General features: G+C 34.2%; 4 protein-coding genes across 4 annotated transcripts; all 4 read left to right on the forward strand.

The window, feature by feature from the left end:
- The first annotated feature begins 6,404 nt into the window (after positions 1-6,404).
- Positions 6,405-7,500, forward strand: LOC108211664 (uncharacterized). The gene has a single exon (XM_017383320.2). The coding sequence runs from the start codon at positions 6,684-6,686 to the stop codon at positions 7,425-7,427; it is 744 nt and encodes a 247-aa protein (XP_017238809.1). The 5' UTR covers positions 6,405-6,683; the 3' UTR covers positions 7,428-7,500.
- Positions 7,501-11,295: 3,795 nt separating this feature from the next.
- LOC108210962 (small ubiquitin-related modifier 1) lies at positions 11,296-14,095 on the forward strand. Its single transcript, XM_017382424.2, has 3 exons — positions 11,296-11,564; positions 13,219-13,368; positions 13,683-14,095. Exons 1-3 carry the CDS (start codon positions 11,472-11,474, stop codon positions 13,761-13,763), a joined length of 324 nt encoding a protein of 107 aa, XP_017237913.1. The 5' UTR covers positions 11,296-11,471; the 3' UTR covers positions 13,764-14,095.
- A 3,417-nt stretch (positions 14,096-17,512) lies between these two features.
- Positions 17,513-19,232, forward strand: LOC108212982 (putative xyloglucan endotransglucosylase/hydrolase protein 1). Its single transcript, XM_064088734.1, has 4 exons — positions 17,513-18,037; positions 18,159-18,263; positions 18,363-18,543; positions 18,837-19,232. The coding sequence occupies exons 1-4, from the start codon at positions 17,845-17,847 to the stop codon at positions 19,213-19,215; spliced, it is 858 nt and encodes a 285-aa protein (XP_063944804.1). The 5' UTR covers positions 17,513-17,844; the 3' UTR covers positions 19,216-19,232.
- Positions 19,233-20,265: 1,033 nt separating this feature from the next.
- Positions 20,266-21,779, forward strand: LOC108213893 (putative xyloglucan endotransglucosylase/hydrolase protein 1). The gene is made up of 4 exons (XM_017385678.2): positions 20,266-20,490; positions 20,576-20,676; positions 20,775-20,965; positions 21,329-21,779. Exons 1-4 carry the CDS (start codon positions 20,307-20,309, stop codon positions 21,414-21,416), a joined length of 564 nt encoding a protein of 187 aa, XP_017241167.1. The 5' UTR covers positions 20,266-20,306; the 3' UTR covers positions 21,417-21,779.
- The last annotated feature ends 2,989 nt before the right edge of the window (positions 21,780-24,768 follow it).

The raw sequence follows: 24,768 nt of genomic DNA on the forward strand, positions 1-24,768 counted from the left end.
TGAATGAAGTTCAATAAATTTATGGGGAATTATCTTGTATATTGTTTTTTCAATCTTATTTTCAAAAATACTACCTTATCCAATCTTATTTTCAAATCTCTAAAATATTTTCAAAAATACTACCTTTTTGAAAATATTTTCCAAAAATACGGTGGTTGCATATGCAACCATATATGCAACTACAAATCCTGATTTCAAGTTTCAGATTTCAAATGTCATTTTCGACCTCATCTTTGGAGTCGATATATATATATATGTATATATATATATATATATATATATATATATATATATACATATATATATATCGATCCCAAAGATGAGGTCGAAAATGACATTTGAAATCTGGAACTTGAAATCAGGATTTGTAGTTGCATATATAGTTGCATATGCAACCATAGTATTTTTGAAAATATTTTAGAGAAGGTAGTATTTTTGAAAATAAGATTGGATAAGGTAGTATTTTTGGAAATAAGATTGAAAACGTGGTTATGAATAAAAAAAGCCCTAAATTTTACATAATGTCTTACATGTTCAATTTAGCCAACGATTATAGCCGACTCCATGGAATATGCTCCGACATATCATGTTTATTGAATAACTACATCAAATTTAAAAGTATTTCATAAGAATTATAAAATATTTTTGAAAAATTGTTATGATGAAGCGGAATTTAAAATTATTCAATAATCTAATAATATTTAATTAAAGTTACTTAAAATATGAGAATATTTGGTCTTAGTTTTATATTCTTCTTTAGAATTTGATAAAAGATAATTATAATAGTTTCAAATTAATAATATTTTTAGATTTTATAAAATAATGTTTCATATGTCTCTCTCATTTTTGCTTTATACTTTATATATATTATTTTTCATTTACGATTATCCGTGTTAATTTATATGTAGCCTAGTTTCGAGGAAATTTGTGCAAATATAAAAAGTGATCCACCAAAAGACACCTGTGAACATGTTAGCTTAGCTGTGCCTTAGGTACCGCTAGGAGAGAGGGGATGCCGGTTTGATGTGTTTTTTAGATAAAATCGTAATCTCAACAATAATATGTGTCTTCGATTTTAAAAATTAAAAATCTCAACTGAAATTTTATTATCGATTTTGACAAAAAAGAAAAAATTTATAATTTGGTGGCAAATTTCTAAACAAACAATAAGTTGGGTGGCAAAAAAAACTATTTTCCCTTAAAAAATATATTCATAGTCTACAATATATTATGAAGATCTGATATATATATATATATATATCTATATCTTTGTATATAGTACTTCATATGTCCACTAGATAGTTTATCACGGGGACGAGAGTTTGACACGTATTCTAAGACTGTTAAAAGATTTATTTCATAAATTATTTTAATTCTTTTCTGAATAAAAATTTAACATTTGAAATTTTATACATAAAAAAGAAAATTTCAAAATTAAATTTTGAAACTATGTTTTATAAGAAGTAAGAACCTTAAAATACGTGCCAGGCAGTGAAAAAGAACTATAAAAAAATAGGAAGACGGATGGAGTAATAACTAAATGAGCGGTAAAATCGGGAATAATTATTATTAGAATTTTAAAGATTCATTAAATCATCAATTTGAAATCAATGACTTCAAACAATTTATCATATACAATCGATTCGCAAGCAAAATCGAGTCAAGTGATACTATATTTTTGTGGAGTTCAATCACCAATTTAGATATCATATAAACCACAAATCAAGGTTAAGAAATTCTATAATTGTCTATTGTCTACTTTCTTTATAGTATTCGTCCTTATTTTTGTACAATAATTTAAATAATTGTATATGACATCTAACCTTGATTTTTATGAAACAATATATAATATAGACAACAGACAATCATAACTTTTATTTAGAAAAATATTAATATAATTTATGAAACTAAATCTTATAGTAGTCTTAAAATACGTGTCAAAATCTCGTCCTCCAAGGTAAACTACCCCAGGCACATATGGAGTACTACATATAAAGATATAGACACACATTAGATAATCATAATATTGCGGACTACCATTGTGTTTCAATAATGCTAAAAAGAATAATATAATGTTAATAATCAAATCCGAACATAACGTCAGTGACAAAAAATAATCCGAACCTAATATTAGTGACAAAAAAAATAAATTATAAGTCGGTGGCAAATTTCTAAACAAACAATAAGTTAGATGGCAAAAAAATCTATTTTTCCTCAAAGGTATGAAAATCAACCTAAAATAGACAGAGGTCGCAAGTGTGCATTAGAATCACTGTTTGCAGGACTTTGCTAATTCATTCAGAAGCATGAGGCCCAAAATGAAACCAAAAGGCTGAAGGAGTTAGAAGATCAGCCACGAGGCTCACCGCATTAAACTGATCTGGTTTCCAAACATAGGGGCTGTTTGGCAACGGCTTAAAAGCCGGCTTCGTTTATAAGTTAGAAGCACTTATTTCGTACTGTTTGTGTAGAAAGTCAAAAATCACTTATAAAAAGCTAGGAATGCTAGCTTTTCTTTCAGAGTTTCTACTTACTTACCAAACACTTTAGTCACTTATAAGTCTTAACTTGTTTCTAATTTCTACTACACTTATTTATTTTAAGTAAAAAGCACTTATTTTAAACTTACTCAAACGACCCCATAATCACGAAACATAACAGGATCTTCTTGTAATCAGTCTCATCACATATCTTCTCTTGTTTATCATCACTCTTTATTTTTTGATTTCTCAAATCTACAAGTATCCATAGTATGAAAATACAAATATTTTGATTAGCTTTAAAATCGGATTGGTTCAGAATTTTCGGATTGTTCTCACCTATAATTGGAACCGAATAATCGATTTTTGGTTCGATTTTTAAATTTGAATTTCGATTTCGATTTAGTTTTATATAATTCAGTTTTTAGCAGTTTCGATTCTGCTTTCGGATTTATTCGATTTTTTTCTCACCCTTTGATACTAGGGTTTTGAAGTATCTTTTACTTTTAAATCAAGGTAAAATATATTTGTGTAATATGCCATTAACTTACTAAACTTTAAAAAGTGGCTCAAAATTATAAGTCCATAAACTACTCATCTTATATCATGCAGATAAACACATTATCATATTTTTCTTTATCATTGTATACGTAATAACTCATATCTACTTATAATACAAAATTACTCAAAAGACATTTAAATCACAAATCATTAGAATAATTACGAGCTACAAGTCATAATCTTAAACTTACACCACTCATTTTGAATGTGTGAATTTTGATACTCCATCCGTCCCACTCATTTCGTTACGTTTTTTTCTTCTCACGGCTTTACACGTATTTCAAGATATATAAGTTCATAATTTTTTTAAAAAAATATCTTTTCTGAATAAAATTTAAGAAAACATTAAAATAATTTATTAAACAGAGCTTTGAAATATGTGGTCTCCATTCCAAATATAAAAAACTAGCCGTGACAGGTTGAGTACCAAAAGAAAGAGCTGCAGTGCCTGTACTATAAGGTTAGTAAAAGACAGTATGCAGCATGACTTACATTGGTGATGCATGCAAGATAACTCACGTACATCGGTACATGTAATGAGGTGGAAGGAAAATGATGCATAACTAACTTCCTTCAAATTGGTAGGTGGGTAATAAAGGTAATACCGGTAATAGTACTATTAAAAGAGGTGAAATTATATTGCTGAAACCTGGAGGAGAACTTGTCAATATATAGGTTGATAACTGATAAGTACCATTTAATTACAGGGTTAATTTGTTGGTCCAATTTTATTTATCTATCGTCTGTGTACTCTAATTCCTTAACCTAGTCAATTCAAGAAACCTGCAAGTGTCTTGTAATCAGGGGAGTCTGATTTGCATTAGTTCATTCCGATGCGCGGTTTTAAGTATTGTTCATAACTTCATAGTCATCTATACTCTGTGTTGACATTGTATTCCTTTGCTGATGAGTGTAATTCTGTCCAACAGATTCTGATTAAAAGAGCCTTGATACAGTTTTCTCCAGCGAAAAGTGAGAACAGTAGTGATATTATAGTCTGTGCAAGGCACAATATGTGTTCAAATATAACATAAGATCTATTTGGGTATTTCTCCAACACCTTAAGATTTTTGATGGATTGATTCTCAACATGGTAGTATCAGAGTTCTGGTTTGGCAGAGGCCTCAAGACTTTATCGGTTTAGAAATGTTATGGCCTCGCACTTGATAAGATCAGGAATCTGACGATTTTCCGCTGAAAAAGTTTTTTTTTTTTTTATATCAAATTGGTCTATTTTTCTGTTCAAACTCTTGGTCGATCCTTTATTCCAAATATAGTTTATATTTCTCCAACACCTTAAGATTTTTGATGGATTGATTCTTAACATAGTAGTATCAGAGTTCTGGTTTGGCAGAGGCCTCAAGACTTTATCGGTTTAAAAATGTTATGGCCTCGCACTTGATAAGATCAGGAATCTGACGATTTTCCGCTGAAAAGGTTTTTTTTTTTTTAATCAAATTGGTCTATTTTTCTGTTCAAACTCTTGGTCGATCCTTTATTCCAAATATAGTTTATATTCAAGTACTCGTTACTTTCTTCCACTAGCTACCCTTTATATCGAGCACAAAATAGAAACTCCATCTGCAGCTGGAGTCTGGAGACGGAGCATGAAAGGCATGATCAAGCTGCAACTACAATGGGCGGGAAAAGTACGAATCCAGATATCATTTAATTCGAAAATAATCTGAAGTAGTTAAATAAGAGTGATTGCTGCAAATTTTAAATGTTTCAAACACGAATTTGATTGAAGTGCTACCCTGTGTATTTGAAATTCACGGAATTAAACAATGTACCTTGTCCTTCATGGGGCTGGGCACATAATTATTGAATGCATATGCAAGTCATTTACCGGAAAATTAACTCATTCCCGGTCTCTCTCATCTAGTAGCATTTTTCTTCCGATGAATATATGCTACTCGAAAACGTTTAGTCTAGACTAGCTGCCATCTCTCATTACAGGCTATATGATGAAAAGTTTAATGAACCATATATAATGTTCTAAATATCCCGATTTATTGAAATCTCTGATAAATTCCCGATTAATATCCAATTAATTCTTAAAAATATTTTGATTTATCGATTACACTCTGATTTGACTAAAAATCCACGTTTTATCGAAAAAATCTCCGATAATCCTGAATCGGCAGGTCAGCCAATTAGTTCTAATTCCTGATTTTCACGACCATTACCACACGAGGTTTTGTTTCTATTGATGGGGTTGAAACTTGACACCACAAACCCTATTGTTTTATTGAACCAGTTGAAGGTCTGAAGGAGAAAGTGATCAAATCTTTGTGTGGTGGTAGATGAACTTCTTCAATGAAGTCATTACTGAAGCCCAGCCAGACGGCAACTTCAGTCCGGAGCTCTAATTAGTAGCAGTGCTGCAACTTCAGCCTTCAGCTATGAAGTTCCTTTATGTTGACAGCCTGTTATTGAAGTGTTCTTCCTTTTAAATATGTTTTATCAACATGCATTCTTTAAAAGTGTTGCTTATTTTATGATCGCCTTTAATATGCAACAATCTTGATTAATTCGTTGCCATAGCTTATAAGCCTCGATGAATTTAACTTTTAATGTGCATAAATCGGGTGATTCTGACTATAGGCGGAAATCTGATGTTTTGAACATCTAATATAAAAATTTAAAATTAGACCCCAAAAACTGAGTTCGACTAAGCTTTCTTCCATCTCGGCCGGCTTTGTGCATGACTGTATAATCATATGAGACCTGTTCTTTCTCAGAACGGCTTTCTTAAAGTAAAGCTTGCCCTGCTGTTTCTACACAACAAAAGAATTGAAAGCTATATTTATAATTAATTTTCTTAAATATCAATCACAGCTAAAAGAATCTTCTTTCTTGTACTTAATTCAAGAAGTATTAGTACAACTTTAGACAGAACCTCCTGTTTAGAGTTGTACACTGTACTTAGAACCTTTCTAATCAGCCTCCGGTGACTCAAAAAATACAATGTCCTTGTGTTTTCATTTTTTTCCATTTTATTTATCTCGATGAACTAATTAAATCTTTTATTATTCAATTAATCATTCGATCAACTCAATTAATCCATATTTCGTGTTTACATCAATTAAGTCGGATTATCACTCTATAAACATAGAATGTCCCTGTTATTGATAAAACAAAAATAAATATCAAAAACTAAAATTGTTCAGATTATTATCTAAAATTACAAGCAAAACCCACCAATAAGATTCAATAAATACTCTTTATCTAGAAATATATGTTAACTAAATTCATTGTTTGTCGAATATTCATTTATCGAGCAATGAGCTGTCAATGTCGAACAAAAACTTCTTTTTCTTTCGCATTTTAGCCGACCACATAAACAAATCTCGTTGCCCACCTTATCCAGCCCCACTGTGCTCTCTTTTCTCCTTTGCAAATTTATAACTTGTCTTTTCTCCATCCTCATAATTATCTCACTTGTTCATTACATGCGCAAAAAAGCATAAAGCAAAAGTCAATCTCTCTCAAGCATCCAATGCTCTTGCTATGTTCTACACTTTTACTAAACTAACCTATACTTACATGAAGAATCAAGAACTGCAGCTTCATTTTCTTGATTTTTCTCCATTTTTTTTCTGATTTCACACACTTGTGTGATTTGTTTTTGTTGTTTTGATGGGAAATAGAGGTGGCCCATCAAACCATCTAGGTGAATTACTGCGTTTGAGGCAAGAAGAGGATTCCGGCGATGATCATCGCCGGAATTCGATTTCCGGCCAGACTTTGGGCTCTGTGATCGACGCTGACAAGACGGATTTTCCGACGTTGCTTGATGTTTTACAGCAGGAGTCCGGTGGGAATAGCAGGAAGAAATGGAAGGGATTCAGGGAGAAGCTCCGGCTCCGGCGCGGCGGCGCCGCCTGGTGCTCGGCCAGTCGTATGCTCATCTCCGACGTTGCAATCAATAATACAATATTGACTAGTAGAATGATCATGGGTCGGGGTGGAATGCCGGAGAATTTGAGCGGAACCGGCCGGAATATTGATACTAGGTTGCCGGAAAATGACGTCACGCCGGAGGTTACGGCGGCGACGGTGCCGGAGGACGGCGGAGAAGAAGGGCCGGCGAGGTTGTCATTGATGGCATTACTCGAGACCGAAATGGAAATCGGGTTCGAGACGAGTTTTATACCGAATGATGATGTGACAGAGGAGGATGAAGACGTCGAGGGAGGTGTTGGTGGTGCCGGAGAAGTGCATGGCGGTGGGTGTTGTGTTTGCATGGTGAGGGATAAAGGGTCAGCTTTTATCCCTTGTGGTCATACATTTTGTAGGTTGTGTTCAAGGGAGCTTTGGGTCAAGAGGGGAAATTGTCCTCTTTGTAATACTAAAATCTTGGAAATTCTTGATATTTTCTGATCAGATTCTTTGTTTTCGATTTGTATAGTGATTTTAAGATGATTATAAATTCAAGATTTGTTGTTTTGAAGCATGCAGTTTGTAATTTGTGGACTGGTTCTAGTTGTGTTGCAATTTCTGGTACCAATGAGATCTCACTTCCCGATTTGAATTTCAACTTGAATGAGTAAGAATCAGTTTACTCTTTTACAATATAGGTTAGGGCTTTCATTCGAGCCGAGCCGGGCGAGTTTCGAGCCGAGCCTAATTCGAGCCAAGTTTAATCGAGTCGAGTCGAGCCGGCTCGGTTAACTAATCGAGCTTAAATCTTTGCCCGAACTCGACTCGGTTAATTTCACGAGTCGAGTCGAGCCGGCTCGTTTAGCTAAACGAGCCGGTTTTAACGAGTCGAGCGAGCTAAACGAGCCGGTTTTAACGAGTCGAGCGAGCCAGCTCGTATAATCTTACACTTAATCGAGCCCAAACCTCTACCCGAACTCGGCTCGTTTAATTTCACGAGTCGAGTCGAGCCGGCTCGTTTAATTAAACGAGCCGAAACCTTTGCCCGAACTCGGCTCGTTTAACGAGTCGAGTCGAGCCGAGCCCACTTAAACGAGTTCGAGCCGGGCGAGCTCGCGAGCCGCCCGACTCGAATTACAGCCCTAATATAGGTCTGTTTTATTTTCTACACATATGAAGCAAAAACGATTGCCGTAGTAGCGGAGCGAAACGGGAGCAGTCTAAACCGTGAAAATGAGGTTGTGGGAGAACAATACAAACGTCGTGCTGCTAAATAAAACGGTGGAATACAGCAGCCTAGATGGCGAGAGTCCATTGACTGAAAGCATCACTAGCTTACGCTCTGATCGAGTAGCATTAAAAATTTTAATTATGCACTCAGACTTAGAAATATGTGTCAAAAAAATTAAACGACTGATATTTCAAAAAGACGGTTGTTGATTATCTAAGTTTGTATAACTTCAAAAATTACGTATATAAAAGTCTATTGAAATTTGAAAAGAGAAACTTCATGTGAAATCAATAATTTATATTTAATAATATACTAGCTTATAAACTATATAGTTTATTATTATTAGTGTTATTATTTTTTACTATCAGTATAAAATATGTCTATAAAAATCGAATCAAGAATCGATTCAGCCGGAGTTGAATTTATCAGTATAAAACTAAGAAAATTGACTGCTGGATGATTTCTAACTTTTTCCAGTGAAAGACGAAAAAAATAGAACAGATAATAAAATCATTGATATTCTAATTGCCGGCAAATCCTGTTTACGTTTAGCTGTTGTGTTTGGCCATTTCACAGACAAGGCAAGAAACTCCAACCTTTGCTAGTCATTCTGACAAGAAAACGTTTAATAAATTTAAATTGAAATACACATTTTCTTAATCGAACCATATAAATATAAACACATGTATGAACCCGAATCATTGAATCATAATATTCCTGATAAAAAGAACTATTTAGTAAAAAATATATAATGGTGATAAGCAGTAAACGATTGGATATTTCAACTGGTGGGGTTTATTTTCTGTTGTCCCGGGAACTCAACTCTGCGTGCATTGTTAAAAAAAAACAATGGTGATAAGCATTGATCATGCTATCCATGCCTTGACTAATTTGAATTCACCAAATTTTATCAAGACCTTTGGAACCTAGTTTATTCCGGCAGGCTTTGCGGTTTAGTTGTACTTAAATCACAGAGAGCTAGTCAAAGTGGACCATTTTTTTTATGATTGGCTGATGTAAAGACAATCCTAGAATAACTGATCTTGGAACTCATTTTCAAAGATTCTTTGCGGTTCAATTTCAATAATAATAATAAAATAAGGAGTTGGTGCAAATTAGAGAGAGTCTAAATATTTTTTTTAAACTTTAAACCACTCCGCTTTCGACACATCTTTTAAATACTCCTCTAAAATTTTGAAATAATATAAAATATAAAGTTAAAATGACAAGTTTGTAATCTCAGGGTGTTGCTATGAGTGCCCTCAACCCCATCAAACTTTTATTATTATCGAATGCTCAAGTTATTGATAATTCATAAATTTTCTAGTTTTGATTAAAAATGTGAAATTACATGATCTGGCATATTAATTCTAAAGGTAAGTACTCGCTCGTTTAGTTTTACGAGTCGAATCGAGTCGGCTTGTTTAACTAAATAAGTAGGTATTAACGATTCAGTCAAATTGGTTTGTTTAATTTTACATTTAATTGAGATTAAATCTCTACACGAACTTGACTTATTTAATTTCATAAATTCGTGTCGAGCTGACTAATTTAGTTAGACGAATATGAAAATTTATCCGAATTCGACTTGGATATGAGTTCAAATTGAATCGGGTCATATTAAATGATATTATCGAATGAGTTTTCGGGTAACGAGTAAGAGCATCTCCAACGGCGTTGGCTATAATCGTTGGCTAAATTGGACCTGTAAGAGCATCTCCAACCATTCAAAACCATTAGCTAAAAAGTGAGTTGGCATACCAAAAATAAAAAAATTTAGCCAACAGCTCGAAAAACACATACTCCAACCTAGGGCTGACAATATCAGACACGACCCGAACTCGACCCGAACCCGACCCAAACCCGTAACCCGATTTACTGAGACAAAACCCGAAAGTGACCCGAAAATCACCCGTTTTGACACGAAATGGACCCGACATGACCCGAAATTCCAATTTCGTTTCTAATAACTTCAATTTTCAGTTTTATTCAATTTTAAGTGATTTTAGCTTGACCCGAAATCGACTCGAAATTGACCCGATTACTGACACGAACACGACCCGTTACCCGAAACTGCCACCCCTACTCCAACCATATGGAGCTGTTGTCTATAATTTTAGCCAACCTCCTGTGGATGGCTAAATTTGTCGAACCTCTACAGGTCTGTAAGAAATCTGTAGGTTGATTGCACATCATTTATTACCATATTGAACTGATATATTCTATTTTAACAATCTAAAATATCAATAACATACTATTTTTAAATTATAACCAACCAATATAGCCAATACCATTAAAGCAAAATGTCTTATAGGTTCAGCAAATTTTACATAATGTTTTACAGGTCTCATTTAGCCAATGATTATAGCCAACGCCGTTGGAGATGCTCTAAGACATTATGTAAAATTTGCTGAACCTGTAAGACATTTTGCTTCAATGGTACTGGCTATATTGGTTGGCTATAATTTAAAAATAGTATGTTATTAATATTTTAAATTGTTAAAATAGAATATATCAGTTCAATATGGTAATAAATGATGTACAATCTTTCTACATATTTTCTTACAGACCTATAGAGGTTCGACAAATTTAGCCATCCATAGGAGGTTGGCTAAATTTATAGACAACAGGTGAGCATGGTTGGAGTTGAGTTTTTGGAGCTGTTGGCTAAATTTTTTTATTTTAAGTAAGCCAACTCACTTTTTAGCCAAGGGCTTTAGATGGTTGGAGATGCTCTAATGGGGCGTGTTCGTGTCAGCAATCAGGTCGATTTCGGGTCAAGTTAAAATTACTTAAAATTGAATAAAATTGAAAATTGAAGGTTTTAGAAATGAAATTCTAATTTCGGGTCATTTCAGATCAATCAGATGATGTTCCAGTCATTTTCAGATTTTGTCTCAAAAAATCAGGTTATGAGTTGGGTCGGGTCGGATTTCGGGTCGATTCCATATTGACACCCCTGAGCTGAAGGCACGCGAATCCGAGATTACAGTCCTAATAAACACCGAACAAATTCATAGCCCACAAGATTATTCCATCAATCCATTACAATAGTTGTGAGTCATCCCTACGAGGCCCATCAGTCAGTACTGGACCAAACTACAACCCATCAATCCCAGCCGCTGATCTCACCGGATCACAACCCGGACCCCAAAACAAAATTCAAATCCACTTTATTTTCTCTTAACGTCCCCCACTTCCTCCGATCCTCCCCCACTATATCACAAAAAATAAATAAACCAGCAAATTATTCACTTAAATTTGGGGAAAATTCAAAACCCTAGTAGAGCAAAGAATCAATTGGGCTTTGAAAAATGTCTGCTACAGCCGGAAGTGAAGGAGGTGTTGGGCAAGAAGAAGAGAAGAAGCCCATGGATCAGCACATTAATCTTAAGGTCAAGGGTCAGGTAATATTTGCATTTCTTGATTAAAAATTCAATCTTTTTTGTTTTTGATGGTTAAAAATTTAATCTTGAAATGGGTTGCTGAATTTATGTTTGTAATTCTGTTTATATGCTGGGTGTGAGTGATTCTTGTTATTTTTACACTTGATTTTGCATTTTTGTTGAAATTTTTTTTATCTTTTCTGTTTTTTGCAGTTAAAAATCTGATGTTTAAATGGTTTTTTATATTTATGTTTGTGACTGTTTAGATGTTGGGTGTGATTGATTCTTGATTGTTGTAATTTTTTACACTTGTTTCTATTAGTTTTTTGAGTAAAAAATTCATTCATCTTTATATGGGTAGCTATCTATGTGTCTGTATATGTATATCTGCTTACATGCTGGGTGTGATTGATTCTTGTAACAGCTACACAAGTACACATGGTTTTGCAATTGTTTCTTGAACTAAATTATCTGTTTTTGTAGAGTATTAATCTAATTTATTAAATGGGTTGCTATCTATATGTTTGTATATCTGGGTACATGTCGGGTGTGATTGAATCTTGTAGGTACACTTACTTTTGCAATGTTTTTTATTTTGATAAATCCAAATTTTTATTGTGTTTGTTAAATAAAAGTTAAATCTTTTTGCTGGTAAATGTCTGCGTATCTGTGTAGATGTTGGATGTGAATAATATTCGAGGTCATGTCTACACTTGCTTTTGAAAAATTCGATCTTATTCATTTTTTGAACCGCCTACTTGATGCAATTTTTAATTTTAAAGCGAATGGTTTTTCTGCTTGTTTCTGTAGCAGTTATGATCAATCCTTATTTTTTACTGAAAAATTTAGTATGGTTTGGCTGGTGATTGGTATGATTGGGGTTTTTTTTTCAATAGCGATTTTGCTACTGACAGGGTTGTCAAATTCAATCTTATTTTACTTTTTCTTACTAATAATATTCAAACTTTTTAAGTTTTGCTAATATAATATTCAATCTCTAGATGAGCAAATAAATATATTTTTAATATCTGTTTACATGCTGGGCTACTGTAGCAGTTTAAATGGGCTACTATAGCAGCTTTTCCAGTGAGAGGGTTGTTTATATATGTGTTTACATTCAATCTTGATATCTGAATGGGTGTTGCATATATAGGAGATATGAGAGTGAGAGTTGAGTTGTTATGGACATGTGCAAGTCTCTGGTTTTGCTGACAAACATTATTAGTAGCTGTAGTAGTAATCAGTAAAGCTAACCTTCATAAATTACTACTCAATTGGTTAATAACCTTGATTAGATGAATCATTTTGTTGGTCCCGATGATCACCACTCACTAGGGATGTATTTGGACAGTTTTTCATATCTAAGATGAATATTATTTTTCTTGCTCTTTTATAAATTAAGGGTGAAAAATAGTTCTCTTTTTGATCGTCCAATATTGAGAATCTGAAACATGGACTATAAAGATTGAAACCGGGATTCTGTTAAAATTAAAATTGTATTTTGTAATATATTCAGATGATACAAGAGTCTAAGAACGGTTGTCCATCAATCTGGCTGTAAGGTCAACAGATAGCTGTGTGAAGTGCTATTAAGTACTGACTTTGACCCAGAGTTCTGGTTTTATATTAGTATAGTAGTAACATTTCACAGCTTAATGATTTTCTTTGCCTGTAGGATGGCAATGAAGTATTTTTTCGAATCAAACGCAGCACACAGCTACGCAAGCTCATGACTGCTTATTGTGATCGACAGTCTGTGGAGTTGAATTCAATTGCATTCCTTTTTGACGGGCGTCGTCTCCGAGCAGAGCAAACTCCTGACGAGGTAATAATTGTCAATTTATAATTGTTTCAGCAATTTGAACAAGACTTTGAAAGTTTTCGTAAGTTTTTTGGCATGTATTATGTACAATTTTTTGATAAAATTAGTTCACTCTAAATTTCAGAATATTCTTGTATTCAAATTCACATTATATCTCATGAAGCAACAGAAGCATTGTATATATTTTTTCTTTCAGTTGACTTTCATTTTCATTGCACCTCTTTTTCAATGTGATTTACGTAAAGAAGTCAGCTTCAGTATCTGATCAAGTACTTACAATCATATAACTACTTGACTTGATCTCTTTTGTTTGATAGCTTGAAATGGAAGACGGAGATGAGATTGATGCCATGCTGCATCAAACTGGAGGAAGCATCACTCTAGCTGCTACCTATTAGCACTTTGAGGGAACTGTGTTTACAATACATGGGTTCGACCTACAACTACTTCTTTTCCTGAACTATGTAGTTGTTTTAAGGGTTCTGATGTTCGACAAGAGATAAGTATTGTGTGTGTGCCATGATATGGAATTTAAGTATTAATCACTCTAATGTTGTGTTTTTGTGAGTGAATCTATATTTATTGCATGGAGCATATCAAGTTTGAATTTGCTCTTGGTATATTAAGTTTATGTAAGTTATGTCAGTGCTTAAGATGACCTTTGGATCATGATATTTGGACCTGGTAAACGGGAATGATTTTAATAATACATCTTTGTTTAAAAATTTTATTCTGATTCTCATGTTCAATTTCCATGATACAAATGATACCGGCACCTTGTTAAATTTGAGTGATGCAAAGTTTGAATTTGAGTGCTATATTATCCTCAAGTACACGAGAGGAGATTTCAGCAGGGTAATGACTTTTTGAAACTTCGTTTTACTCTAAATGCATTGTTCCAGATTTCTAGCTAAGTGATGAGCACTTGAGCAGCAACGTTTCCATCTCCTTGAGAACGCGACCAAATGATATTTATCAGCGACAGGATTTCCTCCAAGACCGAGTCGATATCATATCAGATAAGTATTTCATAAATTTTGATAGGTGAAAGATCCCGCAATGATATTGTCAAGACCATAAAGACATTCAAGACGATAGCCATATCAAAGTTTACAGTACTCAGCGATTTCTACTGGCCACGAGGTACGTCTTTTTCTTGTTGCTGCTAATAGCACCTTTACTTGAGAGTCTCTGGCAACTACACCAACGTCAGCCCACCCTTGTCTGGCTAGTAAAGCATCATCATTCGATTCGGTTGCCCCATCGGTGTGGCTTCCCATTTCTTTGGACCCTGAACCAAATTTTTAACAGCAAAGTTTATGTACTTGCTTCACATAACTCATAATAGTCATTCAATAATGGATTTTGGAGTCAGCTCACCCTCGCGGGATCACGGCCCTTTGTCTCGATCATTGTAGAACGTGTGTCGGGTTTTTGGAGTCAGGTCACTGTTGCAGGATCGGGCCCTTTGTCCCGGTCATTGTAGCACGTGTGTCGGGTTTTCGGAGTTAGCTCATTCTCGCGGGATCGCGGCCCTTTGTCCCCGCCATTGTAGCGCGTGTGTCAGGGCCTCAGGGGCATGATGACTTGATGTCATCCTCACCTTCCTCTAGCTTATCAATGGCAGTCTGTTCAGCGTGTGTCAGGGCCTCAGGGGCATGATGACTTGATGTCATCCTCACTTGCGCTCGTTGCGGGACCGTCGGGACTCAACCCTACACCTTACCTAATAACCGATGCTAGCAATAGCAGTAAGTTTCTTCGCTAAAACCTTAATTGTTGTTTCGTTGAAATTATCCAGGCAAAAGAAACAATGAGCTGCTTCTTTTTCTCATCTCCGTTCCTCCACCCAGTAATCAACTCATGAACAGAAACTACACCAGCATTGAGTGACATTTTCTGGGAACGATTCCAGAGGCTGTAGAATCTTCTTTTTTATTGTCATAACAGGAGGCTGTAGAATCTTCTTTTTTATTGTCATAACAGCTACTCCCTCTGTCCCATTTTTTTTTTTGAAACAAAGGTGTTAATCTAATAATAAAAAGCCATACGGCATCTACACCAATGATCGAGTCGAACAAACAGTGATTTGCAATCGTCTGTTCTCGTAAAGAGACAGTTAAACGATATTTTGAAGAAAATATATATACAAATACAAGTACCCGCTTCATGCATCCTCGTTGAATTACTGGTACCCTCTTCATCATGCCCTGACAGAGCTATCGTTTGAGCTATCGACCAAAACGGCGATTCCATACAAACTCTCATCACCAAATCAAAACCCCGCTTACAATTAAGAAGCGAAAAACAAAACTCTCACCAGGGAGAGAAAACAACCTTAGATCTGAAGCAAAACCACAGAAACAAGAGAAATCGGACTGAAAATCCACCCGCTTGAAACAGAGAAGAATGACAACGAAATCTCCGATGGTTTTAGATCTAAGAATTCTCCCGAGAACAGATCCGGAGCAGAACCACAAAAACAAGAGAAATCGGGCTAAAACTCACCCGCTTGGAAGAGAGACAGCGAAATCTCCGATGGTTTTAGATCAAAATTTCCCGGGAAGATGTATTATTCAAAAACTAGGAAGAAAAACAAAACAATCAAGTGATTCGGGGCTTTCCACCGGTGAAAACCGATGGAAGCCCCCGGCGGCTACGACAAGAGAGAGGCTAGACTAGAGAGAATTAGGGTTAAACTTATGCTTTTCAACTGCTCGACAGCATTTCAATGCTCTATATAGTTTCGTAACTTATTTTTGAGATTTTTCTTTTCTGAATAAAAATATAACATCTAAACTTTAATTCACAAAAAGAAAATTTTAAAAATAAATTACACAACTATTTACAGGAGCATTAAAGTTCATGCCGCGTCCCCGTCCTCCAATGTATACAACTCAGGAGGACGGACGGAAGGAATATTACATATTTAAATGTATTAATCGGCAATTCTTCACGAATTTTGCCAATAATAACCACTGGATCCGACCAAAAAGTGTTATATATCCGAACACAAATACTTTATAAAAACAATATCCGAACACTTGGAAAAATCAAAATATAATTATTTATTTCGTGATCATGCTGATTAATGGTTTTTTTTTGAGGGGTGACAATTTCAAATTTCGGATTCTATCCTTCGAACTTGTTTTTTTGGGGATGTGTACATGATGTTGGTCCTGTTGGATATGGTTTGAGTTCCCTTATTTGTGGGTTTCAGCGTATTGTTCTTCTTGCAATTCAAACCAGGAATTATATATAAAGATAATTGGGGTGTTTGGTTGAATTTCATAAGTTTGTGTAACGAATTTATAATTCAATTCCCGATTCATAAGTCAGGATCTAAGAAGTGAAAATCTTAACTTTTTCTCCCTGTGATTTATTTTTATTTTTGATTTTACAAAGATGTAGAAGACCACTTTAAAATATAATCTATATTAATTTGTTATTATTTTAGTAATTTTTATACCAAATAAGTTGTAACCATCAAAAAGTTTATTCCAATACATAAGGTAAAAATTAATTTTCACTTATAATTAAATTCTCATTTATAAACAATAAACATTTCTTTTAAGTTACGCGAAACGGTACCAATGATTTTTACAGAAGAGTCTAATAAGCACCGGCGTGTTCGCATAAAAATTATTTAAATATTTTTTTATTAAATTTCTAGAAAAATATGAAATATCCTCGTAATACAGTATTGTGAAATTTAAGAGTACATTCAGAAAGTTTACGTGATTCTCCAAATATATTAAATTATAGATCTGTCGATCCATCTTCTTAATCATTATTATTTTGGAACTTAATAATGTTAGAAATCCTTAATCGTTATAAGAGTATATTCAAAAAGTTTACGTTGTTCTTCAAAAATATTAAATTAAAGATCCGCCCATCCATCTTATAGTGCTAAAAATCTTAATCATTACTATTTTGGAACCTAATAGTCTTAGAAATCCTTAATCATTATTATTGTGAATTGAAAATGCTACCGTACACTCTTATACTCTATACATAAATTATAAAATTTATGTAAATACTTTATTTATCTATATATCCTACCATATATGCGGTGCAGATTCGTCTCTATACATAAATTATAAAATTTACGTAAATTCTTTGTTTATCTATATATCCTACCATATATACGGTGGCAGATTCGGAAAATCATAGACAAAGATATAGTTAACTTTAAAAAAATAAGTATCAATGCCAGCTAAATTTATTATAAAACACTACCATCACGAGGTAACTGGATTTTACGAGTTGTCACTTTTAAAAGCGATCAAGTTCACAAATACTAACAGCACCCTTGTAACGCAAGATTTTACCGAGTTGTCAATTTTAAAAGCAATCAATTTAAACAAATACATTCATCTTGATATATAATACCAAACTATCATTCAACCACTCATCTTGTATCTAATTTTTCTTTTTTGTCGCAGGCTGCACTGCATCCCACTGCACATTCAAAATTCCATGTTTTTCAATACAATGTCTTCACATTTTATCATAATCTTTGGCTTTTCTCTTGTTTTTGCTAGTTTTGTCAATGGAGTATACGAGGATGATGTTAACTTTGATCAAAACTATGTTCCCCTATGGGCAAATAATCATATCACTCGTCTTTACAATGGCACAGAAGTGCAACTACTATTGGATCAGTCCTCAGGTACATAATAACGACAGTGTATTTTTAAACTCGATAAATAAAGAATCTCTATATAATCCTGCGATGGCCGTGATATTAGTTTAATCCGAGGTTCAACTGTATAATGAAATTTGAATGACAGGAACTGGTTTTAGATCAATCTCGGATTATGGTTCTGGAAGATTTGGCATGAGGATGAAATTACCGGATAAAAATACGTCTGGAATTGTAACAAGCTTCTATGTATGTTTTTTCTCCGTTTAAAGTATGTCTGCATTTGGCTAATATATATTGTCTTGATAATCTTACTAAATATGAGTTGGCATTCAGTTGACTTCAGCCCCAGTTGGTAGTCAACCAGGAAATCATGACGAACTCGACTTCGAATTCATTGGTAGTAGTACACTTCTGCAGACGAATGTATTTGCAGATGATTCTGGGGGTAGAGAAGAGAGGTATCAGCTTTGGTTTGACCCTAGAAAGGACTTCCACCTTTACGAAATCCTCTGGAACCAGTATCTTGTTGTGTAAGTTTAATAGTACTACTTCGGACCCGTTACACAACACTCCTGTGCCAGAACGTTCTTCTTGAAATATGACATAAGATCCATTTGGGGTCTTCCTCTAACATTTTAAAATTTTAGATCTCAACATTATATCAGACCTAAGGTTTGGCCCCAAAAAATGGGATTTCGAGTGAAGGGATTGTTGAAATATGACAATAAGATTCATTTGGGGCCTTTCACACACGTTAAGGTTTTAGATAGACTGGTTCTCTACCCATAAAACCTGATTTTTCTGATATATTAATTTGTTGCAGGTTTTATGTTGATGGAGTTCCGGTTCGTGTATTCAAGAACTACAAAGACAAGGGAGTGAATTACATTTCGAACCCGATGAACATCCAAGCAACCATATGGTCAGCACCCTGGGCTGGACCTGTGAACTGGAAGGAAGCACCATTCATTAGTAGCTACAGAAGATTTGGTATAGATGGTTGCGTATCACAGAGCACAAGTATCGATCCAAAATGTCTGTCACCAGGCCTTCCATGGAATGTGCAGAAAGATCTCAGCCCGCGAGAACAAATAATGCATCAAGAATTCAGGAAGAAGAATGTGGTGTATGATTATTGCTTAGACAAGGCAAGACAACAGCATCACCCTGAGTGTCTTCTCCCTCATATCCCACCTGATTAAAGCTACAAAATGATTTATGATGCGAAAATTAAAGCTATTTCTCGTTTTAATTTGAAAGATGTCTGTGAATTAATAAGAGAGAAACAAACTTAAATTCAGAAATTAGCTCACAAATAAGCTGAAAATTGATTTATAGTCAGAAGACAGTTTGAAGTACTTTTTCAGTGACTCAATTTTTTTCAATGGTGTTCCGATAAAAAATTATCCATAAATCATGATTTACCCGTAAATCACTTTTATTTTTATTATTACATTTCTAATAACTCATAAGTTATTAACAAACCAAAATTACTCAAACAAATATTTTTTACTCCCAACTTATCATATTAAATCATGTTAATTCATAAATTATAATTTTAAACTCAATTAAACGGGTTCTGTGTCGTGCAATCTTGGTAACAATGGAGTTATACCAAATATATTTTGTAGATGATGGGGATGTGACATTCACCTCATCATCTCATTTAAACTACTGAAGTGACACATACCTATCTCAATTCTTTCGTACAAAATACAAATAGAGTACTATACAGGTTAAAAAAGTTGAAATAATCACAAGCATTTTAGTTGCGGTGGGGCATATTTGCTCTTAGCTTTCTCGAAATCATATACTATTACTGATGCCAAAATAATTAATTTATAATTGTAAAACATATAATAAGTCTAAATTATCAAAAAAAAGTAAAAAAAAATATAATTTTTGTCAAAATAATTAATTTGATTCGATAATCAAAATGACTAATTAATTGCCAAACCGATGAGTACAGTAATGTACAGGGATAACAAAGTGTGCACGTATCATTAGACAAAATTACATCTCTCATGTTCATATCTTTTTTCAACTTTCCTTAAAAAATCAATGTGCCAACGTAAATAGTAAATTTCATCCTCTAATATTGCTATTTTTTCAAGTTTCCGTCTTCTATTCAGCTGATCATTATCTATAACAAGATTAAAGATGATGGTAACATCTATCTTCTTACACGCGGTTATCTTGTCAAATATTACCCTCATTATCCTATATGCTCTATATAAACACACATGTTTGCTTCTTGAACTCATGCATTCAGACATCCATTACTCTTACTACAATGGCTTCACATTTTCTCGAAATCTTTGGCTTTTCTCTTCTTGTCTTTGCTAGCTGTGTTAAGGGAGTTCCCGAGGATGATGTTAGCTTCGATCAGAATTATTTTTCGTTATGGGGATTGAATCATATTACTCGTGTTGACAACGATAAGGGAGTGCAACTACTGCTGGATCAGTACTCTGGAGGTTCGACAAAATATATGCCTGTTTGTGCTACATTGAATATTATTCGATATTTTTCTGCATGGCTAAATTTGTTGTTGCATGGCAGGGGGTGGATTCAGATCAATTTCTGATTATGGCTCTGGAAGATTTGGTATTAGGATGAAATTACCAGAGGTTAATACTTCGGGAATCATAATAAGCTTCTACGTATGTTTTTATTCGAGTGATAATAAGTTTTTTTTTTTTGGTTATAGGTGCATATTGATCGTTTTAATTACTAATACTAGTGATTTATTGGCATGCAGCTGACTTCAGCTCCAGATAGTTATAACCCGGGAAGTCATGATGAAATCGACTTTGAATTCGTTGCTGGCGGTTTGCAGACGAATATATTTGCAGGTGATTCGGGGAATAGAGAAGAAAGGTATCACCTCTGGTTTGATCCTCGAAAGGGCTTCCATATTTATGAGATTCTCTGGAACCCATATATGGTTGTGTAAGTTCATCCTCCTTGTTATATTTTTATACTCGATCCCTCCGTCGCAATTCTTTTGTTTAATTTGTCTTTTCGTGGTCAAATTGACTAAAATTTACATATATTAAACAAATTAAAAAAATTATAAAAGTATATAACTAAAATCTACATTTATTCTCCTTTAAGATGTATTCGATTTTTAAAGATCATGTAATAATCATTACTCATTACCGATCAAAGTTTGGTTAATTCAACCACAAAAAGTCAAACGCGACAAAAGAAGTGCGACATAATGAGTATTTTTTAGTACTCGTAGTTTCTATTCACTACACAAGGCTCCTGTACTGATAAAAACTGGATTCTGATATTTTAATTCTGGTGCAGGTTTTATGTTGATAAAGTTCCAATTAAGAGTATTCAAGAACTACAAGGACAAGGGATTGAATTATATCTCAAACCCGATGCATACTGAGGCTAGCGTATGGTTAGCAGACTGGGCTGGAACTGTGGACTGGAACCAAGGACCATTCATTACTAGTTACAGAAGATTCGGCATAGATGGTTGTGCATCACAGAACACAAGTATGAATCAAGAATGCCTATCACCTGACCTCCCATGGAATTCACAGAAAGATCTCAGCCCGCGTGAACAGATGATGCATCAGAGGTTTAGAGAGACGAATGTGGTGTATGATTATTGCTTAGACAAGGAAAGACAGCAGAATCATCCGGAGTGCCAGTTCCCTCGAAAATGAAGTGTTTAAACACAAGTACACAATAATATATACAACAGTAGTATATACTGAAAAATGTATGCAAAACAACATAATACTGTTACGGTAAATCTAATCTACATATCATTTCATAAAGTCAAAAATTCCATCCGTCTTTGAATACCATAAAAATTTTCTTGATAATTTAAATTCTATTTGACGATTCTAATATATTTATTAAAAATCCTCAAAATCCGAGTTGAATACGTCCTTAATGTCACACCTTACATGACCTACATAAATAACAAAAGTACATACAATCCAATTAGAATACAATCCAATGAATTTTAATGCTATGTTTGGTTGGGAAGAATAGAATGGAATGGAACGAGTAAAACTACTTGAAATTAGTAGAGATAAGAGGGAAATTTTGAAAAAGAAATTAAGTGAATGCAAAATTACTACGATGAGATTTTAGAAGAAAGTGGGGTAAGAGAGGATAGCGCATTCCATCTCAAATCGAAGATGTGATCTCTAGCACATGATGTATGGAATGGAATGGAGGAAGGAATGAAATTTCTTAACTATCGTCCATAACAAAATTCATTCTCTCTAGAATCTTTCACCCGAACTAAACACAAGTCTAAGTTCACTTAGATGAAGAATGACGGGATAATGTGATGAGATTTGTACTCCAAACTGGAGTGATTGGAGAAAATGCCTATAATTTTTATTCCTCCAAATCATTCCATTCTAAACTATTTGTACCAGAAATCTATCCTACGTGTTCTGAAAAGAAACGCTCATTCCACTTCTTCATCATTTTTTCCTACAATCTTCATCATATATAAAAAATTAAGACTAACCCGTATTTTATCACTATTTTCTCCTACTTTCTTATCTTTCTCCATAAAACTTCTTTCTAATTTTTCATTCCATTCTCTCCAGTCCTATTCCATCCAAGTTCGACTTTGACATGATAATGATCAGGAACCTTGACTTATATATGTTAATTGATGTGGCTTGGTCTAATGAAGAAACTGAACTCAACTTGGGATCAGTTGTGACATTTTTGTATTTAGACAGTCATCCATACTTGAAATGATTACGGATTGTCCTGTTCTTTTACGAATTAAGGGCTGAATCGGAGTGTCTATTTCCTATTGTCTGACTCATAGATTTCCATGAGTATCTAAAACATGGGTTGCGAATTCTGAAATCAAGAATTTTTTTGGATTTCTATTTGCAATTTATATGGAGGAGCCAAGTCAAAGTTGTCGCTCAATCTGGTTGTGATATCAGAAATAAATGGAGCTGTTCTGTTGGAGATTTGATACACTCTGAAATAAATCACTGTTTTGCTTCTTCTATACATATATTATATTTAGAGGTAACCTTGAGGCTTGAATCAATATGTATCTATATGTTTGTTTATCTGGTACATGTCGGGTGTGATTGATTTTTGTAGGTACACTTATTTTTGCAATTTTTTTCGTTTAGATAAATCCAATCTTTTATTGTGTTTGTTAAATAAAAGTTCAATAAATCTTTATGCGGGCTACTAAATGTTGGCGTATCTGTGTAGATGTTGGATATGAATGATATTTGTGGTCATATTTACACTTACTTTGAAAAATTCGATCTTATTCACGTTTTGAACCGCCTCTTAATGCATTTTTTAATTTTAATTATGTTTGTTTATGTAGCTTCAATCTTTATTTTTTCTGGAAAAATTTAGTATCAAATTTATTTATTTTTTTGTAGAGGGCCGTGAGCCCTCACTGCATCGCCACTGATATGTGTACAGACACATATTTGTTTGTTAAATGCCAACACTCAAGACTTCATGTTTTTCAATACAATGTCTTCACATTTTCTCATAATCTCTGGCCTTTCTCTTGTTTTTGCTAGTTTATTCAATGGAGTACACGAGGATGATGTAACTTTAATCAAAACTATGTTCCCTTGTCTTTACAAAGGTACAGAACTGCAACTACTATTGGATCAGTCCTCAGGTACATAATCGCGACATGATATATTTAACCTCGATAAATAAAGAAACTCTATATAATTCTGCGATGGCCGTGATACTATTTTAATCCGAGGTTTAACTGTATAATGAAATTTTGCATGACAGGAAATTGGCTCCAGTTAAAGTATCAGCTTTAATTGGTTTGACCCTAGAAAGGTTTCCACCTTTACATAATCCTCTCGAACCAGTATCTTGTGTAAGTTCAATAGTATTGTACTTCGGACCCGGTACACAAGACTCCTGTATATCATCAGAACGTTCTCTATCGATAAAACCTGATTTTTCTGATATTATAATTTGTTGCAGGTTTTATATTGATGGAGTGAGTATTCAAGGAGTACAAAGATAAGAGAGTGAATGACATTTCGAACCCGATGAACATCCGAGCAACCATATGGTCAGCACCCTGGGCTGGACCTGTGAACTGGAAGGAAGCACCATTCATTGGTAGCTACAGAAGATTTGGTATAGATGGTTGCGTATCACAAAGCACAAGTATCGATCCAAAATGTCTGTCACCAGGCCTCCCATGGAATGTGCAGAAAGCTCTCAGCCCGCGCGAACAACTGATGCATCAAGAATTCAGGAAGAAGAATGTGGTGTATGATTATTGCTTAGACAAGGCAAGACAACAGCATCACCTTGAGTGTCTTCTCCCTCATATCCCACTTGATTAAAGCTACAAAACGATATATGATGCGAAAATTAAAATGTCATGTTTATCGTTGTCCTTTGTTTTTTATTAATTGTCCTTCTCGGTTATCAAATACAAATGATCAGGTTATTTCCAACTTTACCTATGTAGTCTTATGTTTGGAAGGGTGAGAAGGTGTAATTAACAAAATACTACAAGGAGTAAGACTAAGTCTAAATGAAAGTTAAGGAGTAAGACCAAGTCTAAATGAAAGCTGAGAAGGTGTAATTAACAAACGAGTAGTGCTAGGTGCACATAATTGTGTACAGAAAATTTGTACATAATGATGTGGCAAGTGATGTGGTGGATTTTAATTGGGGTGGTTGGTGTAAATGCAAGGGGGCCATCCAATTAAAATCCGCCACATGTCATTATGTACATGTTT

The sequence above is a fragment of the Daucus carota genome, chromosome 3 (genome assembly GCF_001625215.2).
Source record: "Daucus carota subsp. sativus chromosome 3, DH1 v3.0, whole genome shotgun sequence".
In the NCBI taxonomy this organism is placed as follows: domain Eukaryota; kingdom Viridiplantae; phylum Streptophyta; class Magnoliopsida; order Apiales; family Apiaceae; genus Daucus; species Daucus carota.

Excerpts from the sequence above, each read along its gene's own strand:
- LOC108211664 (XM_017383320.2), top strand. The coding sequence starts at position 6,684 with ATGGGAAATAGAGGTGGCCCATCAAACCATCTAGGTGAATTACTGCGT.
- LOC108210962 (XM_017382424.2), top strand. The coding sequence starts at position 11,472 with ATGTCTGCTACAGCCGGAAGTGAAGGAGGTGTTGGGCAAGAAGAAGAG. Across the intron at positions 11,565-13,218 it reads ATCTTAAGGTCAAGGGTCAG|GATGGCAATGAAGTATTTTT; the intron begins GTAATATTTGCA and ends CTTTGCCTGTAG. Across the intron at positions 13,369-13,682 it reads CAGAGCAAACTCCTGACGAG|CTTGAAATGGAAGACGGAGA; the intron begins GTAATAATTGTC and ends TTTGTTTGATAG.
- LOC108212982 (XM_064088734.1), top strand. The coding sequence starts at position 17,845 with ATGTTTTTCAATACAATGTCTTCACATTTTATCATAATCTTTGGCTTT. Across the intron at positions 18,038-18,158 it reads ACTATTGGATCAGTCCTCAG|GAACTGGTTTTAGATCAATC; the intron begins GTACATAATAAC and ends TTTGAATGACAG. Across the intron at positions 18,264-18,362 it reads TGTAACAAGCTTCTATGTAT|TTGGTAGTCAACCAGGAAAT; the intron begins GTTTTTTCTCCG and ends CTTCAGCCCCAG.
- LOC108213893 (XM_017385678.2), top strand. The coding sequence starts at position 20,307 with ATGGCTTCACATTTTCTCGAAATCTTTGGCTTTTCTCTTCTTGTCTTT. Across the intron at positions 20,677-20,774 it reads GAATCATAATAAGCTTCTAC|CTGACTTCAGCTCCAGATAG; the intron begins GTATGTTTTTAT and ends ATTGGCATGCAG. Across the intron at positions 20,966-21,328 it reads TGGAACCCATATATGGTTGT|GTTTTATGTTGATAAAGTTC; the intron begins GTAAGTTCATCC and ends ATTCTGGTGCAG.